Source organism: Tripterygium wilfordii, chromosome 5, assembly GCF_013401445.1.
Source record: "Tripterygium wilfordii isolate XIE 37 chromosome 5, ASM1340144v1, whole genome shotgun sequence".
NCBI lineage: Eukaryota > Viridiplantae > Streptophyta > Magnoliopsida > Celastrales > Celastraceae > Tripterygium > Tripterygium wilfordii.
This window is the reverse complement of record NC_052236.1, coordinates 12,655,788-12,677,239: the sequence shown is the minus strand read 5'-3', so window position 1 is coordinate 12,677,239 and position 21,452 is coordinate 12,655,788. Positions and strand designations below refer to the sequence as shown.

At 36.9% G+C, this 21,452-nt stretch overlaps 4 protein-coding genes across 5 annotated transcripts; 2 read left to right on the top strand and 2 right to left on the bottom strand.

The window, feature by feature from the left end:
• Positions 1 to 583: 583 nt before the first annotated feature.
• Positions 584 to 4,071, top strand: LOC119998977 (caffeoylshikimate esterase-like). 2 transcript variants are annotated; one of them, XM_038846462.1, is made up of 9 exons: positions 584 to 944; positions 1,330 to 1,431; positions 1,840 to 1,869; positions 2,357 to 2,483; positions 2,560 to 2,706; positions 2,850 to 2,971; positions 3,069 to 3,206; positions 3,286 to 3,387; positions 3,617 to 4,071. In XM_038846462.1, the coding sequence occupies exons 1-9, from the start codon at positions 897 to 899 to the stop codon at positions 3,833 to 3,835; spliced, it is 1,035 nt and encodes a 344-aa protein (XP_038702390.1). In that variant the 5' UTR covers positions 584 to 896; the 3' UTR covers positions 3,836 to 4,071. The 2 variants fall into 2 exon arrangements, with proteins under 2 accessions (XP_038702390.1, XP_038702389.1); XM_038846461.1 differs by having other exon boundaries at positions 2,841 to 2,971.
• Positions 4,072 to 4,775: 704 nt separating this feature from the next.
• Positions 4,776 to 7,803, top strand: LOC119998690 (protein ABA DEFICIENT 4, chloroplastic-like). The gene is made up of 6 exons (XM_038846059.1): positions 4,776 to 5,167; positions 5,595 to 5,817; positions 6,693 to 6,793; positions 7,099 to 7,227; positions 7,322 to 7,410; positions 7,523 to 7,803. The coding sequence occupies exons 1-6, from the start codon at positions 5,123 to 5,125 to the stop codon at positions 7,668 to 7,670; spliced, it is 735 nt and encodes a 244-aa protein (XP_038701987.1). The 5' UTR covers positions 4,776 to 5,122; the 3' UTR covers positions 7,671 to 7,803.
• Positions 7,804 to 8,737: 934 nt separating this feature from the next.
• Positions 8,738 to 14,467, bottom strand: LOC119998689. Its single transcript, XM_038846058.1, has 11 exons — positions 14,327 to 14,467; positions 13,785 to 13,977; positions 13,585 to 13,670; positions 11,970 to 12,054; positions 11,509 to 11,587; positions 11,200 to 11,330; positions 11,025 to 11,111; positions 10,347 to 10,459; positions 10,034 to 10,164; positions 9,266 to 9,442; positions 8,738 to 9,030 (listed from the first exon to the last, which is right to left on the bottom strand). The coding sequence occupies exons 1-10, from the start codon at positions 14,374 to 14,376 to the stop codon at positions 9,330 to 9,332; spliced, it is 1,068 nt and encodes a 355-aa protein (XP_038701986.1). The 5' UTR covers positions 14,377 to 14,467; the 3' UTR covers positions 8,738 to 9,030; positions 9,266 to 9,329.
• Positions 14,468 to 15,183: 716 nt separating this feature from the next.
• Positions 15,184 to 18,617, bottom strand: LOC119998687 (mannose-6-phosphate isomerase 1-like). The gene is made up of 5 exons (XM_038846057.1): positions 17,991 to 18,617; positions 17,309 to 17,476; positions 16,489 to 16,698; positions 16,107 to 16,373; positions 15,184 to 15,634 (listed from the first exon to the last, which is right to left on the bottom strand). The coding sequence occupies exons 1-5, from the start codon at positions 18,345 to 18,347 to the stop codon at positions 15,308 to 15,310; spliced, it is 1,329 nt and encodes a 442-aa protein (XP_038701985.1). The 5' UTR covers positions 18,348 to 18,617; the 3' UTR covers positions 15,184 to 15,307.
• Positions 18,618 to 21,452: the final 2,835 nt, after the last annotated feature.

Sequence of the window (21,452 nt, the reverse complement as noted above, 5' to 3'; positions counted from 1 at the left end):
GTAATGGAACGGACAACCATTATGTGCGTCACCCAATGGCTTAGCAAGTATGACATTGGGCTTTTGGTCACATTCATGCATTTACGAGTCACGTGACAGTATTAGGATCCTCCTACAAGTGAAGTGGGAGTAGCCTAAACCGTGAAAGCGGGCTCTATGACTCTATCACATCATATAATTATAATTTAATGAGTTTGATTAGTTACATTGAATGAATTTTTCATTTATGAATCTCAACATTTATTTTTGTCTATTGATACGCTACGCTCTCCTCTCGTTTATTTTCTAGAGTTTGCAGGTGTAAAGTAATTCTTCTGATATGGGTACTTTATTTAACAACGACATCTCTACATTACCTGAATGCCCGACTAACTTATTAACAAAATAAAACAAATGTTTTATGTTTGACATATCAATTAAGGAACATTAATCCCAGAACAACATATAATTTTTTTACTTAATTTAAAAAGAAAAAATAACTTCAAAAATATTTTTCTGTGACATTAATTTTGTTTTCTTTTTAAATATTCTATGTCGTTCTTTAGTTATGGGCTACATCAACCATTCCACCATGGTTCTTTGATAGCTAGCATGGTCTCCAAGCTCCCAATCATGGCTCTTCCTACAATGGTTGTCCTCAGAGTCTCAGACAGCTTTGAGAAATACCCTAGAAGTGGAACTAGATTTTCGCCTGTTACTTCTTGAAGGAGCGATACCATTTTTGAGAGAACCTTATTAGTTCCCTAAAAATCACCAGAAAGATGCGATCTTTTCCCTTCAAACCTAATGTTGAGCAGTTGGTACACAGTGATTTTTCTGAATTTTCTTTAATTGGGTTCCGTAGGGTGAGGTTGTGTTATTGAATGCAGGCATTAATGAGATTTTAATAGCAGAGCATGGAGAGTCAGAGTCTCTTTGAGAGTGGTTCCGCGAATGTGGTGAAGGTACGTTTGTATTCAATGTTCCATCCTTCCACAAATTGGAGAAACAAAATAGCTCTTTTTTCTTGTCATTTGAAAAACCCTACTTCCATAAATGTGGATGTGAGATCAAGATGTTTTTTGAAGTCAGAAGTATTATAAATATTTTTGAATTCTATGGGTGGTTGCTTACATCAACTACCCATTTGTAGAAACCGTCCTCTTTTAGAGATCCAACAACTCTTGGTCCTTATTGCATTGAAGATATAAATGATGTGTAGTTGAAAGTATATAAAAGCTGCATTAGAAGAGAAATTCTTACTCACACAAGGAGAACAAATAATAAGTGGGAAAAAAAAGGTAAATGGTGCAGCCAGTGAGGTTTGAAGACATCCATGGTGACTTGCAGAGCTTACTGTATGACGAATGTATGGACAAAGCAACTCAAAGACGCCGTGCTCGTGAGGCGTTTAAGGAAGTCCAATGTGGGATTGATCATTGCTTGATGAAGGTAGTGTTTTTCTTGTTCTGGTCTTGCTAAATGTAGATGTTTACGTGTTCGATTGATGTCCTCGGTGACTTGAGCTAGGTGACTTGCTTCTTGCATGGATGATTTTAAATTGTTTTTGTTTATTTTAGTTGTGATGGTTCATGATGGTGATGGTGATGGTGATGGTTCATTATGGATTTAGTGGTGTTTAAGTGGGAGTTGTGTAGGTTGCATGTTTCTTTATTCCTCCTGGGACAGTTGAAGCTTCTTTATGCATTCCCTCTCTATTGCTCATTCTTGATAATTTTGCTTGCTAATAGCTTGATGTTTTAGCAGTGTTCTTCTATGTACTTGGCTTTTACAATGTAAAAAGAAAAAAGAAAAGTGGCAGAGGATAACAAGATTACCTTTGTTCTTTTGTGATTGCAGATTCCATATGAAGGGCTGAAGATAGAGGAGGTAAATAAACTTCAATCTCACAATCTAGGACTTTTAATCTTGCTAATCAAGTGCAATTGTCAGATACTTTGTTTCGGACATGTTTCATGATTTGGAAAACCAATTAATCATTTACTCTCTTCAAGTGCTTCTGTCCCTAGTGCAAGTTTTTCATGCTTAAAAATTTGTTTACTTGTAACTGACCTACTAAAGTCAATGATTGTGGGGAAAAAAATGATAAAAAAACTTGTAACTTCAGGAGATGCTTGGATTATAACATGATCCCCCTGCAGTTTTCAGTGCGGTATGTTTGCACGTATTATAGCAATGCCCCCCCTGCAAACTTGCTTCGACCTTTTAATGGGTTTTATACTTTTATAAGAAGTTTCAATGACGTAGAAATCCTTGTTTATAAGCACATTGTACAACTCTATTTTTAGATTTTCAATTGATAGCCACACATGTACTTTTAAACAAAGTTGATCTGTCTTGAATTTTGTTGTGACAGAAATATGAGGTGAACTCTAGAGGTTTGGAAATATTCTCCAAGAGCTGGATTCCTGAGGCTGCTCGTCCGAAAGCAGTTGTCTGTTACTGTCATGGTTATGGTGAAACATGCACATTTACATTTGAAGGCATGAATAGCTCTCATGGGATTTACACTTGACCCATTTGGTGAATAGAACTGATTAATGGCATTGAGTTTTGCAGGAATTGCAAAGAAGTTGGCATCATCTGGATATGCAGTTTTCGCAATGGATTATCCAGGGTTTGGCCTCTCTGAAGGCCTTCATGGCTATATTCCAAGCTTTGATAGCCTTGTCAATTATGTTGTCGAACACTTCTCCAAAGTCAAAGGTGAATCAATCTGACTCAAGATCTGAAAGTGAATTCCTGATTGCAAAGCTTATAGGAAAACATTTAGTTTGTTAATTTCTGCTTATATCAATCCTAGATACACTTGAGGATTTTACGTTTCTTTTGGTTGTCAGAGAATCCAGACTTCCGAGGTCTTCCAAGTTTCCTGTTCGGTCAGTCTATGGGCGGAGCTGTGGCAGTGAAGATTCACCTAAAACAACCTGAAGCATGGAATGGTGCCATTCTTGTTGCACCAATGTGCAAAGTACTCATTTCAACTTGATTCTTCTGGAATTTTTAACTTCTAGAAGATCCCTATAATTTGTCAAATGTTACTGATTGGAGTGTCATCTTTTTTGTAGTTAGGAGATGCCATGTTTCCACCATGGTTTGTGCTGCAAATTTTGATTGTATCAGCTCATCTTTTTCCAAAGCTGAAATTAGTTCAATCCATGAACTTCTTGGAGATGGCAGTAAGAGATGTGAAAAAAAGAGAGCTGGTAAGAGTGATCTCATATTTTTATGGAAATATTTTTTACTGGCTTGGACAAACAATCCTATCTGTTTCTCTTCCAAAAGCATGCAGCATATAACATAATCGCTTACAAGGATAGAGCACGACTTGGGACGGCTTTAGAATGTATCAAAACCACCCAAGAGATAGAAAAACGACTTGAAGAGGCATGTCTATTCCTCCGATTTTTCTCCTTTTTTAAGAAGTAGGAAATATTATTGCAAAGCTGTTTTATTGTTTCAACCTCTTTATCTGATTTGCATTCTGTTTTCTTCGCTTTGTTTCGAAGTCGGCTTTATCAGATTCTAAATGTGGAAATTATTGATTTGTCTAAAATTTTTGAAGCATAATGAGATTTCTGTAACTTGATGGCTAACTGAAAATTGTCTCTTGTAGGTCTCCTTGCCATTACTAATCTTGCATGGGAAGGCTGATGTTATTACCGATCCATCGATAAGCGAGGCTTTATATGAGAAGGCAAGCAGTTGGGACAAGAAGATAAATCTGTATGAGGATGCTTATCATTGCCTTCTTGATGGTGAACCAGATGAGATGATCTCTAAAGTTCTTGGTGACATTACCTCCTGGCTTGATGATCACATTGCCCTCCATTAGACAAGTTTTTCTTCTCTCTAGGAAATTAGGCCTTCATGTAACCTGCTCTATCAAAAGCTAGCAGCTCAGAACCTCAAGTCTTAATTTATTTGACTGACCTAGCCATATTTAGCCATCATGCCGCTGCTAAAGAAGAAGTTTGATTCATCTGTGTTTGTGGTGATGGTGTTTGTTGTGGAGGTGCTTCGCTTATCATAAACAGATTTTTTGCTTTTGCAAGATAAATTTGGAAAGGTCATTTGAATGATTGAATCCATAACCAAGAGCAAGACTTAATCCCTCTCTCTAGATTTTATATATAGATTAAATGGAGTTTGGTGACTCGCTAATTCACTATGACAAAATTTGATCGCGATAACTCTAAACGTAAGCGAAAGGTCATGAGATCAAGTATTATAAGTGTTTCTATTATCGCAATTTGCTAGATGAGTCATTGCTCATCGCAGTGTGTGTGAACATGACCCTATGTTATCTTCCACATTGGATCTCGACTTCGATCTCAACTGATCAATGGGGGATGGGGTCTTTCATGTCGTCCTGGGGTTTACCAATTGATTATCTGATGGATAGTTGAGTCAACTCTATGTTATAAAAAAAATCATTCACGACGAGTCAAAGAAAACGAAAAACAACATACAAAATTTCACCCCATATGCTGGTCCCATTATACACATAGGACACATTGGATGCTCTTTTTTTTTTATTTGTTCCTTTTTTATCGTTAATTTTCTTGATGGCAGAAGACCTCAAAGGCTCAAATGAATAAGTCAATTATTGCCCCCCACTTGGTTTATGGTTTTCATTCAAAGCAGGAAAAAAAAATAGCAAAAAGAAAAAGAAAATCATGCCTAGATGGTCATATCATCTATATCAACTGCCATGTGTAAGAACATGTATGGCTACCAAAACAAAGTTCAGATCTTTTTCCTTTTAGAATACTCAGATGGCAACAAAAGGGAACGAGCAAAGTGGACATGTACCTTGTCCAGATAAATTACTTTTTCTTTAGCTGGGGAGTGCCTTTCTTTCTTTCTGCAGACAATGTTTAGGAAACTGACTCTTTCAGTGCACAATGATGCAATGAGCACCGATTTCATTGCTTTCTTTCCTTATTAAGCTTTGATTACCTATCTGTAATCCGGCTGTACTCCTCTTTTCTACAGAAGTGGGAAATGCCCACCTCACCAATTTTTTTGGCTTTGCTGTTGCATTATATGGGTTTCCTAATTGGATTAACCGAATGAAGACCCATTTATTGGTTTTGGGTTTTCTGAGTTTGCAACAACAATGGCCTTCGCTTCTTGCTTCAGCAGTCCTCGATTGCCCCTTAAGGTATGCCCCCTTTTTTCTCTGTCCACCAGTTTTTTTATTTTCTTTTCTGGTTTTTCGCTATTCCATTTTTCATTTTACACGACTGAGTTTCTGGGTTTTTGATTTTTTTTCATCTGGGTGTTCCTTTTTTGTCTCACTCCTACTTTTTGATTCGCAGTTGCATGTAATTTCGATGAATTCTTGAATAATTACTACTTGTATACGGTGTATTTGACAGTATTTATGTGGATAAATGTTGAATCATTTCTTCTTCCTGTTATCCATTGACGAAGGTTATGAGATTGGTTAAAGTTGCTTTCTTTATGACTCTGCATTGCCGAACGTTACTGACCCCAAATACTTGGGTTAAGGCTGGTGGTTGTTAACATTTTAGTTGCTTTTCTATGCTTGAGGGATTTCCTTATGTTCTAGGTTTCTTCTTTTGTAGATGGACCATAAGAGGCAAGCTATAGGTCATTGCCACATTGTTGGAGTGCATCAAAGCTTCTATTTTAAAGGTATAACCACAGAACTTTTTGGTTGTCGAGTTGCAAGAGTGCGAACTGAGGCGTGCAGTGACTCGAGTTTTATCAGAGGATCTAAACTGCTCATTAAGCCGAAAGTTACAAGCTTTGTTCGCAGTGGAATGGGCTCTCTAGTCATTGCTTCATGTAACTTTTCCTGTTACTTACATTGCTTATTAAGTTATTATCACTGATCTTATTTGCAAAGTTCCCTGAGTTAATTTTGTCTTCCTGCAATATAGAGTTAGACCTTCATCTCTGAAATCATCAGTTAAAAGCGTTATCTTAGCTATCTGTCTCGGTAATCCACATAATCCAGAAAACAAACATTATGTCAAATTTGCAGCTTTCCTGCTGAAATATATCGCAATTCAGATGTTACTAATTCTAGATCTCAATTTAGAATAAAATGATTTCATCCAGAAAAGTTGGTTGCCTTCCTATTGCCTGCTCATAAAGCTTTGATAAACCTCGAAACTTGGGGCTACCTTAGTTGCAGATCCCATTACACAAATGACAATGATCTCTGATGTTCTAACTGTGGCATGACTTGCCACAATCTACTGCTCCAAGTGATTAGTGATTACATGTATGCTTTGTTCTAGTCTCAGGAACTGATTTGTGTTATGATTAGTGCCCATGTACAAGAAAAAACAAAAGTGGCATGTTATTGTTTTGATGTTTGCTCTTCATGCATTTGCTAGCTTCTCAAATTTCTGTTCATTATACCCCATAAATTAGAAGCTCTAGTTTCTTATTGCTGCTGTAGCAAGTTTTGTTCGATGATTAAGTGGCTTAATGTTATCGGATCCTTTTCAAATTGTTATATAGGGGATTAGAGAAAAGCGGTTTGAAGTTGGCAATGTCTCATGACATGTCAATGTAGGGAGGCAGTTTTAAATATTGCATAGTTTTTCTTCTTTTCAATGTAGTGAATTCAATGTTGCAGGCTCCTTCCATTTGTTATTTTACCTACCACTACAAATATCGGTTTTCAGTATCTGGTCCCTTATTATCTGTAGGGTTTTCAAGCTCTCAAATTGCTAGCGGTGTTTTTACCATTGGAACGGCCGCTGTTCTCCCATTCTACACTCTCATGGTTGTTGCTCCTAAAGCTGAATTGGTAAGTTCTCTGGATCTTTGGAATCACAAACCTTCATGGTTCATGTAATTATAGATGTTTGTTTTCTTCTGAACTATGTGTATAAGCTAAATTAAGTTTTCTAGTGGGTGTCCATCAATCATTCTCACTGAATCACTTTGTTTATAGCCTTAAACACAAAAATCAAGTGATCGTTTACTCTTTTCTGAAAGAATTGGAAAAAAAGGGGAAATAAGAGTTTCTCTATGTTTCTTGTCTTTGATCTTGAAAAAATTCATAATATTATCTACTGATGTTTACACTTGTTTGAATCATTCAATTCAAAGACCAGAAGGTCTATGGAAAGTACCATACCGTATATTGTGCTTGGACTTTTGTATGGATATCTTCTATACCTCTCCTGGACGCCTGATACTATACGGTGGATGTTCGCTAGCAAATATTTGCTGCCAGAAGTACGTATATCAACAAACTCGACCCGACCCACATTTTGTTTATGGCAACAAATGAAAAACCCTTCTTACTTCAATGTATTTGTACCATGTGAAGCTGCCAGGAATTGCCAAGATGTTCTCGAGCGAGATGACATTAGCTTCTGCATGGATTCACTTATTGGCTGTAGATCTCTTTGCCGCAAGGTCTTTCCCCTCCATTGCCTTCCTTTACGTGCTCTCTCTTCCTCCCTCAATTTTTGCTCTCTATTGTTTTGTTAGTTTTGACTCATATACTGTCTCGTTCTGCTATATCCAGGCAAGTGTTTCACGACGGACTGGAAAATGAAGTTGAGACTCGGCATTCAGTCTCTCTTTGCCTTCTTTTCTGTCCTATTGGAATTCTTACGCATGTTCTCACTAAGGCAGTCACAAAAGGTGCTGGAAATACTAAGCATGGAATGTGATAACATCTCATTCAGAAACATTTGACTATGGATCATCAGCAGCACTAATTTGAATGGAAATTTGTTCAATGGATTATCATAATTTGACCTCTTTCTTTCATCAATGCAGTGAGCCTTCTTGTTTTCTGTCCTATTGGAATTCTTAGCTGTTTCGCTTCATGAAATGAAAATGTTGCTGTCAAGTGTTGTAAGGCAGTATAGAAACCTCCATTGGAAGGTCATTGTTTCTCTCTTTCTTGTCTTTTGATAAACATCTTTAGTTGAAAAATACCTACCAAAAATTGTTGACCACAGAAACACCATTCTTATCTTAAACGAGAATCTTCACTTTTTTGGGATCATGGTTGTGTCCAGATCTCTCACCTTCCATCTTCATCCCAAATCACTCTCATCTCTTCAATTCCCCAAAACACAAGACACCCTCTCATTTGACCACCACCATCACTGGTCCATTATCAACTACCATAACCACCAAATTAACTGTAAAATACCTTCCTTTGCTACCAAAAATATGCAGCAGGCAGGCAAAAAGTCTACGTCTCCAATGGCATCAAGCCAGTCCACACCTAAGTCCTCCTGTATCCGATGAATTCGAACCCAATCCTACTCTCATAGGTGATGATCTCTAGCCAACACCACCTGATCAGAGAACCTTTTCAGGGTGGGAAGTGGCTAGTCTTTGGATTGGTCTTGTTGTTGGGAGTCCCAACTTATTACTTGGCATGTAGTTTTGTTGATCTTAGGATGGTTCGGTGGCAAGGAATTGCCACAGTTGTTGCTGCCAACATAATCCTACTAGTCCCATTAGTCCTAACAGGACATCCTGGTGCAAGATATGGGATTGCTTTTCCAGTCTTGGCTAGATCATCATTTGGTATAAAAGGTTTACATATACCCACTTTGCTTGGAGCATTGGTGGGTTGTGGTTGGTATGGGATGGAGTCTTGGATTTGTGGTGAGGCCATTTTCATTCTCTTACCCAAATTCCTCAAACAATCATCACCGTCAAATGTCATGGCAAGATATGTATATGATTGAATGGCTAAACATGTCATCTGCAAAATATGTATATGATGATGTGATCTGTTGTAACTCAGTTAAAAGTGCACAAACTCGTTTACTGTCAGAGAGGAATTTGATACAGAAAATTTGGTACTTCAAAAGCTAAAAGAGTCTAGTTGATTTTCAGATCCTATTTCCAGTGTTTGAAAATTTTCAGCAGATCCCATCCAAGTCAACTTGAGCTGATGATCATGAGTTAGGGGGAAAAACAATATCGGCCTCTCTCCTGCAAGAACTTCTCGGGCGAGCTGCAAATGCTACAAAACTTTTCTTTTCATAGTTTGAGTGATCTTCATGACTACAAGAACAAACTATTCATCAGAAAGTCGAGCCGTCAAAATGTACTTACAGGATTGATGTACTTTCCATTCAATGAAATTATACAATCAGCAATGAGATAGATAAACAAAATGTATTGTAGGACATGCCAAGATGGATTTCACTCCATTTTGCCTGTTCTTGCCAACATTCAGCCACATCTTCCACTTGTCTAAAAGAAAGAATAAACAGAATTATAGAAATAAAAACTTCACCTGCTGTTAAGCATCCTCAGAGCAGTGTGCGTAGAGGAAAACATTATGAGAGAGACGTAAAACTTCATGTCGGCAGACTGGACATCTGAATTTGCTCATCTAACTTCCCATTTGATAGATCTGAATTCTGCAAGGAACCCGTCCTAGGTCGTTCCAAAGAAGTGGCCTCGTATATTCCTGTGCATCATTTAATTTTCAAATTAGCCGATTGAAATAAAATGAAAGAGAAGCAAGAAAGGAAATTAAATTGTTTGCAAATTAGGGTAAAAGCTATGGTCGAGATCGTAGACTATATGTCCTATATATCCCCAAATTTTTAGTTTGAACGGCAAAAGAAACTTAATTGTTTTCCACCAAAATATGAAGCCAATCTATCATATTCATAGCTCAGGTGGCTTATTCACAACATTCCCACACTAAAAAGCATGTGTATCAGTGTATCATGCTTTTCGTCAATAACTAACATATCAGCTCAGGAAAAGCTAAACATTAATCTAACAAATGGTGTATTGATTGCATTTACCATAGCATTAGATTTTTTTAGTTAATGGAAGTTCATGTCTAGAAGACAAAGCTCGCAGATTTGATAACTAAGATTAGTGAACCATATAACAAGAGATGCTTTGACTATTTTAAAGTAAAAACGGCTTAAGCACTGGTCTGATTGGATCGAACAACTGTGACTTTCCTTAATACTGTGAGGTAACCTGCTTATCGCTTCCATTAATAAATGATTATATATCCTGGACTTGGAGTTTCGATACATACCAAAGCCCAAAATGAAGGAGCAAATTAAGAATCCTGGCAAGGAAAAGTCCATTTTGTACACAATCTCCATCACAATGATGCATCCTCCAGCTACCATTAAATGCCTTGGAGAAGAGAAAACCATGTGCAATCTACAAATTTATAGAACTGCCAATCAATTTTGATGCACAAGAAGCCACACAGGGGATTACAAGTCTCCTCGAAAAAGGAATACTTCTCCCTGGTGCCCAAAAATTAGTTCATACAAATACAATACAATTAAAGCATCACAAAAACAAAGGACCACAACAACACGTGTTATGGATTCAATTACCTTTCCTCCGCAATACTGTCAACATAAAATATCAATATGACTCCAAAAAGAATAGTGCTCAGGAAGGCCCAAACTGAAAATGGCAGTTTTGTGCTGCTAACAGAGGTTGATCCCTGAAGTAATCCAACAAAAACCAAAGAGGAGGCAAGTTAATACGAATCAAACTTATCAAAAGAAAAAAAAAAGTGAATACTAATCAAGCTGAGCTTCTTAAAGGACAAGAATTCGCTTGCTATTTTTATTTTGTGCAAAATGATGAGATCTAATTGATTCAATAAAGTGAAAACATGGGTTATAACTTCTTCTTTTTTCTTTCTTTTCTTTTTATTTTCTGTTGGAAAAAGGGTAAAAACAACAGAAAATTGAAAAATAAAATAAAACTAAATGAAAGTATATTCTCCATTAGTTAAACGAACAACTTGATGAAAAACATGACCTATATTGCATTTATTAAAACAAAATGAAAAAAAAAAAAGTAATCTATTTTTCTAAAACGAAATGCATTTTGAGATTTAAAAATAAAGAATTCAACACCTTTTATAGGAAAAGGAAACTTAATTTATTTTTTTTTCGAAAAAAAAGTGGGAAGTGTTTTCCAACTCTACAAAACTCACTTCATAAGTTCATATATTGATATTGATCAAGTTGATATAGGAGAAACTTTATAAAAGAACTTACAATGATCATGTCCCACATGGCAACAGGAAATAGAAAACATGTAGCAGAAGCAATGGTTATCGCATTAAGTCTCCTTTTAAGTTGATTCTGAAATCAAAGAACGCTGCAAGCAGTTAATTCGAATTTTGGACAATTGACAAGCAATAGATAACAGTAAATGAATAATTTAAATCACCTTGAGTGAAACACGTCGTGCAATCACCCTTCTTAAAGCAGATAAAATACCAGCAACTATTGGAACTGTCATTTCTTTCATACCCAACACTTGTTCTGTCTGAACCTCGACATCAAGGCTTTCCTTGAATGGTAATTTTCATGTTAAGTTTCTAACAAGATTGAAAACGAGTTTGCAAATTTACAATAAGAAACATCAATGGGAAGATAAAAAGAGAGGGAAAAAAGGATAACATAAATTAAGAGGATTCATCAAACCAAAAACTTGCTACAATTTAATTATCAAACAAGAATCAGTATATAAGGATATAAAAGGGAGAGTATGTTGCCATCGCCCACCCCTGAGACAAGAAGTAGAAAGATGCCAACATTGCGACGAGCCCACCCACCTGTTAGAACACATGCTAATTACGGAAGAGTTTATGATTATCACACAACATAGAAAAGTTTACTTATGACAAATTTAGGGAGTCTGATTCTCAAGCAACATTATGCATGTCTCAAACAAAACAGCAGTGGCATATTTTTAATAGTGAAATATAAATACATGAATAAAGGAAACGGTCAATCTCTTTTGAAGGGCAAACAATCATAGATCAATCTCTTGACAATGATATGAATATCTTCAAAAAATAATGAAATTCAGTACTTTATATGGCTAACAAAAAGCCGGTATCTTATGGGCTTAAAAGCACTATTACTCACACTAAGTGAAGCAAACAATTGATATAACTTGAACTAAAGATCATTAAGCATATTTGACAAACCTACCTTCTTCCAGACATTGCCCCTCCGGCCATATAATACTGCAGATAATACCCCAAGAACAGCACCGGAATACTCTGCTAAAATAGCTCTAGAATCATAACAAACGAATAATTAATTACGACTACCAATGAATTTCAGATGATAAAAAAATCAAAAGATGCCAAGTTTAAGGAAATGTAGGAACTATGCAAGATCCCTTCTAATAGAGCAAATCAGGCAGAAGCTCAATGATCTTGCATGATCTAATTCATGAGCAAACATAAACTCGAACGGATTCAAAAGGCAGAAAGGAAGCAACGTTAGCAGAAGCCAAGCCAACTTTTAATGCTATGTAAGAGAAACTTATAGTCATAAATTGTAATATTATTATGGAAGGCAATTATCCTGACCATTGAACTTGTTTACACAGATGGCAACAAATGTTCCCTACAAGACAATATATGCATGCTGACTGTCAGGGAACCTCTGTGATTATTTTCCTTTCATTGTGCAAACCTTGGATGCTCTTCAAATATTTACACAAATGGAGAACCACTTCAGTTAGGACAGGATGAAGAGGAGTAACGCAGGCAGATCAACAAAGGAATAGAATAACAAATCAAACCAACATTTGATGAAAAGAGTAACACTGGAATCCACCAGAAGGTTGAGAGAAAACTCTCTAGGGTTTTGATATATTTGATACAATGAAAGATAATGATCACTAGGGCCGGCTACAACCCTAATATAATGCAAACACGGAAATGTAAAATTACAAAAATACCCCTAAAAACAGAAAACAGTTCGTTTGAGACCCGAAACGATGGAATTTTGCGAAACCAGGATGGGGCCATCATAAGAAGCCCTCTAAATCAAAACCTTAACTAATGAGAAGATAGCAGGAAGAAGTCATTATATAGTAAATTGATAAGTAGATGAAGAATTTAGCAAGGGTTTCATTCCTGGAAAACAGTTTTCAAGAAACAAGCAATCATTCCTGGATACCTGTTTTCCAAGAAAAACAATCGAACTTCATCAAGGACATCATATGAGGCCAACAAGAGACAATAAAAGGAAAAACATTATCTTGGAGTCGGCGGCTCTCCTAGGATTCCCTCATCTGGGATCCTTGGGGAAGAGGATCAAGTTGGCCCTTGCGAACAGCTTGATGCACTGTCTCCCTTCAACCCTTTGAGCGAAATGCGACAAAAGGAAGGAAAATCCATGGACTGACCCCATCACCTCCACCCCGTAGGAACTACGAGATCACCCCAAGGACGCCTTCGGAAGGATGTGAAAATCATATACAATACTTTAATGTGTGATAAACAAGCTCCACTCAAAGCATCATATATCAAAAACCAGAGTTCAAAGTGTTAGAATTTCGATTATAAATATTTCATAAACTATGAACTTTATTGCACAGGAATGTTTATGACAGCCAATTCATCCATGAATATATATATATATACACAGTTCATATTCCTCATGCCAAAAGGGTAAAACACACACACACACATGTAAACCAAATCAAAGAAAAATTAGAGAAAGAAAAAAAGAAGTTGAGGGAGATGACAGCAGAAAAGGCATTTGAAACCACACAAGTATCAGCTTAGATCCTTCACATGTATATATGTACCTATGTGGTCCACATGACCTTAGGCCCTTTCCCCACAAGATGAAATACAATGCTGTTATGCCACCGTTTATGATAGATGGCACTACCTGGAAAAACCCAAATGCTTTTTAAGCAAGTTGCAAATTGAAAGCACAAACTACGAATGCAATGTATTTGATGTCCCTAATGAATGTAATCCAGTCAAAGGAATTTCAACTAACCTGGGTGTTAGCAAGTGGTCTCCCCTTCCAAGGCTTTTGCAAAATCAAAAACAGGATGGACGATGGAACCAGACAACTGAAGATAACAAGTGCCACTGATGCTCCTGTCTGAGACAAGTAACGGTACAAGGAATAAACTGACCATATTCTTAAGAAGTTACCGATAATATGGATTATCTGCAAGGGAGTATGCCTACACCAAACACACACAAGAAGAAATGAAAAGGAGTCATCGGTATGTTCCAAGCTTCCATCATGCTTTATAATATGATGAAGCCAAGCGGAGAATAGATAATTATATGAAAACCCACAAAATGAAAAGATGTAAAACATTAATTCACATTTAGTAAATCTCAGATAAAAGAAAATAAATCAAACAACAACCCCATTTCAATGCATAACTAGTCAAATTAAGAAGATTGAGCAAAATGAAAAGAACCAAGAACCACGGAAAATATATTCTAATCACGAATTGGTTCCCTTTACTTTCATTCCCTTTCTTGGAAACCAAACAGAGAGATAAAGAGTTAGGGTTCACGTACCTAAATTGAGAAGATCCTCGATCTTCAGATACTTGATTCGGAGACATCATTTTTGTTGAAAATCAGAGATATTGAATGAGATACTTCAATCTCAGCTTCTTGACACCTTGCGGAATTGCTTCGATACTCAAACAACTTGGATTCCTTCGAAGTCGAGCACTACACCGGAAATTGAATGAAGAACGGCGTCGCTCGCTCTCTCTGCCTCAGAGTCTCTTCCTTGAAGGAAGTGAATGTAGACCCACGAGAGAGAGTCAAGCGAATAACGGGCCTTCCTGTGTTACGATATCCTCAGCCCATCAATTTTGCGACTCCGCCCACCAGAATTGGGCTTTGGCCCATTCGAAGTCGAAGTTTCCTTGCAGCCTTTCTGTCTTCATCATCCAAACTTCTCATCAGACAAAATGTACAGAAAGCCAGTAGCTTTTTTCTCAACAATGCCAAGAAGATGCGGGTCCAATACTACCAACTGAAGCAGGGGCAGACCTGTCTATTCCACCAGCTCCCTTCTGGTATGAACATGGAGTTAATTGAGCAGCACTTAACCGACCCGTGTGGTTTGCAGATGTTACATGTGACCCATGGGTTTACTATTGGGGGTGGAGTCCAGTGGGCAGTGCTTTCAAATTGAAAGAAATCTTTTGTCATTTTCTTGGAATGAATTTAATCTTAAACTGTTAATCTCTGTGGTATCGTTGCTCTTCTCTTTGTTGTATCCAAATGCTCTGACAGAAGTGCATAATCCATGTAAAATTGTGGATCCCACGTGATTCATACCAGTTCGAGACAAAAAAAAAACACTGATGTGCCTCAAGAAAGTTGATCATAACTTCATTTTACTTGCAAAGAAAAGGAAAAAATGCAAAGTAGGTGGAACTTTGGTAAATATTAAATTATTGTACAAAAAATAAATAAATATTAAAGCAATAAAAAATACAAGCTGATCAGCCAACAATATGTACTTTTGGTAAGACGCTGCTGCTACATTCCAACTCGCAAGGTTTGAAAAAACCTGCTATTCACTCCTGCTCTATACAGGTGCAACTCTGCCGCGGCTGTCAAGGTAATCTCAACATTCGCAGGCACAAATAAAACGTCCCCTTCACAAACTACTTCCTTTGATACCACTCCTTTCATTGTTCCTTCCCCTCCTACGACCAAGAAAATGGAAGGTCCAGGGATAGCGGGAAACACTGTTGACGCTCCCATGTGAAGAACACACCTATCAACCTCAAATTCATCGAAAGGCGGAAGGTATCTTGTTATGTATGGACTCAAAGGAAAGCCTTGCAGTATCTCAGGGAAGCCCTGGAACAAAAAAAAGTACCAACTCTAAAGTTATGAAAATGTCATTCAGGGGTATGCCTCCTAGGAAGATTGTAAATGCCTAGTTTGGTTTGGTTTTGCCTACATAACAATTAACAACGCCATACAAGTATATGTATCAGCAAGCAATCAACTCAGTACGTTTCTCCAGTAAAGCGCACAACACCAGGTATGCAGACGATGCATCACATTCCTCTTTTCAAATTAATGATAAAAAGAAACAATCTGACAGCGAAGAACATTACGATGCTGGAATGTGTTTAACCTTTCAACAAACAAGGAGCATGTCAAAGAGCAAATAATTACTTTTTTTTCCCACTCAATTTGTAATTGCCCATATGAAGTTATGAACTGACCCTCTGCTTTCAAAATTCATTAACGCCTCACTTGACAATCTATAATTATTAAAATCGAATCAGAAACTCAATCGAATATCTAATTTTGTTCTTTTTACCTGTTTATACGTAAGCATGGAACAAAGGGTTTGGATATCCCGGTGCTTGGGAGTGAGGCCAGCTCTCACAACATTGTCTGATGTTGCCATGCATTCAATGCACTCTCCAGATATATAAGCGTGCAGTTCATTTGCCCCAAGATACAATGCTTCGCCAGGATTAAGCTTCACATAATTGAAAAAGAATGCTGATATCACACCAATATCAGCAGGATACTGCTTTTCTAACTTCAGCACCAACTGTTCCTTGTCAGTTAACTGCCTTAACTGGAGAAAAATGGGAAATCCACATGGGTAAGCCATTACATTCTAATCATGCTGCATTCTAACAAAAAAATACTAATATTAAAAGACAGATAATAGGTCAAACATTTCAGCTGACCTGACTTTCCCTGTGCAGGCGAATTTTCATCTTGGATATTGCTTTTGTTGTCATCTCTTTATCAGCTGACATGAGTTGGGTAAAAGCTGATCGCAAAACATTTTTAACTTTCTCCCCATCTTGCTTGTTCATATGCAAGAGTTGGTTAGCATCTGCATTCCCAACCAACTTTACAATCTCAGGAACATTGTGAAGAACAACCTTGAGCTCCTGGAAAGAAAATAACAACTTTCTCATATTAAAGGAATATAAGCTTGAACATAGAAAAATGGGACCCAAACCTAGGCAAAGAACTCTCATCCAATCTCTCTTGTGCTTAGCATATTATTATATGGAATAAGTTCGTAAAAAACAGATCTACTTTGGTGGACTGTCTTGAGGAATTTAAAGGACTTGCAAAAAAAGGTTCATAAAAATCCAACTGATATACTTTGAAGAGCAATATACAATCTCTATTGTGCTTAGCATATTATTATATGGAATAAGTTCATAAAAATCAGATCTACTTTGGTGGACTGTCTTGAGGAATTTAAAAGACTATCAAAAAAAGTTCATAAGAATCCGACTGATATGCTTTTGAAGAGCAATATACAATCAAATAATACTGTATTTGAGTCTCATGTATCAGAAGACAAACTCTCCTTTTCATTGTTTAGGGCATTGAAATATTCAGACCAACAGACCCAGTTGCTCATTGACGGCCACCAGACCATTAATTTGACAAGTTTCACAGTCATCACAACTAAAATCATTCGCATAAATCTAAACAAAGTCTCCATTCCGAAAATAGTAAATAAATAGAAGATATGATATTAAATACCTCGAGACTTATGAAACCACAAAGGGCCTCAAACTCTGTTATTGCCAAAGCCATTTCTGGCTTGTGATTTCCATCCTTATAAACATTTGGCAGCAGCTTGTGCAGAGTCTTTGCCGATTCCTTATCTGGGTGAGCCTGTATCGACAATGCTTCCTCCACTGAAAGAACCTAGCATGACACCAATGAAACTCATTCAAATCTCCACAAACCAAATAAAACTCGATGTTTTGGTACTCCTTTGCACTTCAAAAGAGAGTCCTTTCTCAAAATTGCTGTCAAAATACCCCCCAATCCACCCCTAACTAGACCAATTAACCTGTAGAGAATATTCTATCAAACTCAATATTCACTTAGACTCAAGCTTAGGCATTTATATGGATTGTTTACATCTAAATATAGGTAATTTTTAATAAGAATAATAACAACCGTAGAAAGAACAACAACAATACTAACAACAATTATTATTATTATCAAGTAACGAACACCCGAAAGAAAAAGATGAGGAATTTAAAAGGGATTCAAGGATTCAATATACAGAAAATTAAAATGTGCATTCCCAGTATGTAGAAATTTCTCAGAAATCAATTGCTGAGGACAAGATTAAACTGTAAGATTACAAGACAAACTTTGCAATCAATTTCATAGACAAATACGATGTTCACAGAGAAGAGAACCACAATACCTTGAACAAGAAAGGGAGATCGGAACCCCACTTGTCCAGAACTCTCTCACCAAGCACATTCGGATTCTTGGAAATCCAGGACTTGAGACTCACAATTTCTCCATCGCCGTGCCGCGGCACGAGATAAGACGACCCGGACTCGTGGGTCCCCATCCAAAGTTCCGCGTAAGGCTTGTCTGGGTCAATCTCTGACCCGGAATTCCACGCGTACAGCCTTGCGACTTGCGAATCCTCGCCAATTTTCCCCCAATCGTAGTTCTGAACCGAACATCTCAGCCTCTGCACCTTCTTTTGCTTCAATGACGACGACCCATCATCATTGTTGACAACTTCCATTGATACCCACTCCTTCGTCATGACAAACAAATACGACTCAAGCGGCCGGAAATGGAGAGAGAAGTTGAGGAGATGTGTAATGGGTTGCCATGGACAGTGCTCGAAGCGGTTATTTATAGAGGGAAATAAATACAAGAGAGCCGGGAAAGACGGAAAGTAACTTAAAGAAGAGAAAGAGACAACGAAGAGAAATTTGAGTTATGGTGGCAAATGACGGAATTTGGAGAGGAAAAGATACGACACTATTGAGATGATGAAAGAGAGCGAGAATCATTCCAAGAGAGTCGAGAAGAAATTTATTTGCACACAGATTTGACGGTTAAAATTTATTTTCATACGGAATATTTAAATGCCAAATTTATATTTTAGTGTTCTCAATTATTTAAAAAAATACCCTGCCAATAAAAAATTGTAGACATTAACATCTTATACTCTGTTGATAATAAACTATACCAAGTGTATACTCTGTCGATAATAAACTGTGCCAAACAGATTTTGATGACTAATGAGCCACCCCTAATTGAATAAGTTATCTAAATTTAATCTTAAATAATCTTTTTTGAAATACATTACACAGCAGAAACATGATACATAGATAAGATTTTCTGTACACATTTTCAAGTTACGCAAGGTTTTTTTGAAGAAAATGTCAAAAGAGTTAATTGCATTAGATAAAAACAAATACATAGCACCACATCCTGTGGTTCCGCAAGTTAATTATGCTTTCTTCCTAACTCCAAAATGTCGGTATACTCTTTGCTGGTTAGTATATTATATGATTTTTCCTTAGCTTAATCAAAAACTTGTTTTGCTTATAATTAAAAATAGTAATGACAGATAAACTCAAAGCTTATTTATAGTTAAAAAAGGTTGTTCAAAGACATTGAAATCCTAACGTAGTCAAAGAAATCCAATGACATCCCAACTTTCCCTAAAATTGGTTTTTCCTTTCTGATGTTTTCCAAGTCTTTTTGTAAAAAAATAAAAAACAACAGTATAAACTCAAAGCATATTTATTGTTTAAAAAATGTTGTTCAAAGACGTTGAAATCCTAATTTTTTTTAATATTGTAAGAACTTCTTCGAGGTAGGGTTCCGATGGAGTAAACTCCCGAATCAGTGCATTGCACCCTCAGAAGTTCCCTATACGGGATCAGAGTAAATCACAAGCATTTTATTAGAGGGTGTAACATCAAAGTGTTGACGAAATATTTTAAACCTAAAACTCATGAGTTTACATGAGATATCGGGAACAAACTTGGCCAACCCCTTGAAAATTATTGAAATCCTAACTTAGTCAAAGAAATCCATTGACATCCCAACATTCCCTAAAATTGGTTTTTTAATGTTAGGAAAATTAATAAAATCGAAAAGAACAAGAAAAAAAAATGAAGATAAACACGAACAATGAATTTGGGATTGAAATTATCGCGAGAATTGGCAGTTTCGTGATGAAAACGTGGAGGGATCACGTGATGACGGAAGAAAGTCACGCCGTTTACAGTTGGATAGAAGGAAGCATCACCGACTTCCTGTTGCAGGTTTTTCCCATGCCTTTTTATGCGGTTGTATTGATCTTGTAACTGTTTCTCTCTATTTTCGTGGGCCTTGGGCCCACCATATGTGTAAGAACATATTGACTCACACAGCAGAAAGTCATCTATCGTAATATTGTTCTCGTAAAGTATGCTCAACTACAGAGTTCTAATGAGATCAGATGCATCTCCTCTAAGGAAAAACGCTTTAAAAGTTTGGCTTATTATATACTCACATATTTCAATAGGTGATGTGGGACAAGAGACTTACCCATTTGTCACTCGATAGCTTGCCCAACATCCTGAGCAATGTGGGACAAAAGACTTAACTCATTCGTCACTCAATAACTCGCGCAATACTATCAAAGCTTGCACTGCAAAGGCTTGTGATCTTGTCCTCTCGAGCCGATTATTACAATATGTGATTTGGAGTTTCTTTGTATTCGATTCAGATGATTGCAAAGGTTATTACAGATGTCTCGTCTGTTCATCAAATTCAAAATTTGTGTAGACCCCACACTAATAAACATACTAAATATTTCACGCCTGCGATTAAAACTTTATGAAAACTATAATGACTTTTATTACAAGGCCCTTAACGCGTGCTGGATTTGCCATGGTTGGGGGGAAATTAAAATTTTATGGAGATAGATATGCTTAAAAAGTCGTTCTTGTTGTCTCCATGCGATACACACAGATTGTTCGAAGATATCCCAAAAGGTTGGATCACTTTTTGATGGTATTTTTGATTGATTTATAAGTCGATGGTCATCACAATATCAATATCACCAAGGATTTGACTGTTTCATTTTTATATTAATTGATAAAAGAATTAATATTGTTAATATTTCATGACATTCTCGTGCTTATGATATGCCAACAATATTTTAGACTCCATATAAATACAAAACTATATTTAGAATAAAAAATATGAGTGTCGTTCATCCACCTAGATGTTTCATCAACCACAAATAATTTCAAACTATATTTTGTATTTGGTTCATAGCCACTACCCATAATGTCTACAGGGGAAAAATTCATGGATAAATGCAATAGTCTGCAAATCACAAGTGAGTTGTTAGGGTTGATCAATAAATTTGAGTTGTTTCGAATTGTGTGTGGAGATGAGTTTTGTTGTTGGTATAACGTTTTTTAGAGTTGTCATTCGGATGTGGGGTTATGGTCGTCCAGACAGCTCAAGTGCATGAAGTGGCATAAGTGTCTTACTGGATGTTTGGATCGAGGAAGCTCTACGAATTGCCCTGATGGGTGATATGGGCGTTCGGACGGATTTGATGGAAAGACAAATTTGAAGTCCTTGCCATCTGGACATGTTAATTGTCCTTCCAGACGACTAACGGGACTGTTGTTTTTCAATAAATAGGAGACTTGTTTTCTAGGGTTGTAACATAATTCCTAGGATTTTGTTTCTATAAAAAAAGGTTAGAGAAACGGCCGGATCTAATGAGAGAGAGTAAGGTAGAGAAAGCTTTGTGGTATATCTCTTGTTGTAACTGAGTTATAGGGATGAGAGATTTCAAGATGTAGAGTCTTAAGAGAGTATGAGCTAAGTAGAGGCTTATGATAATCTC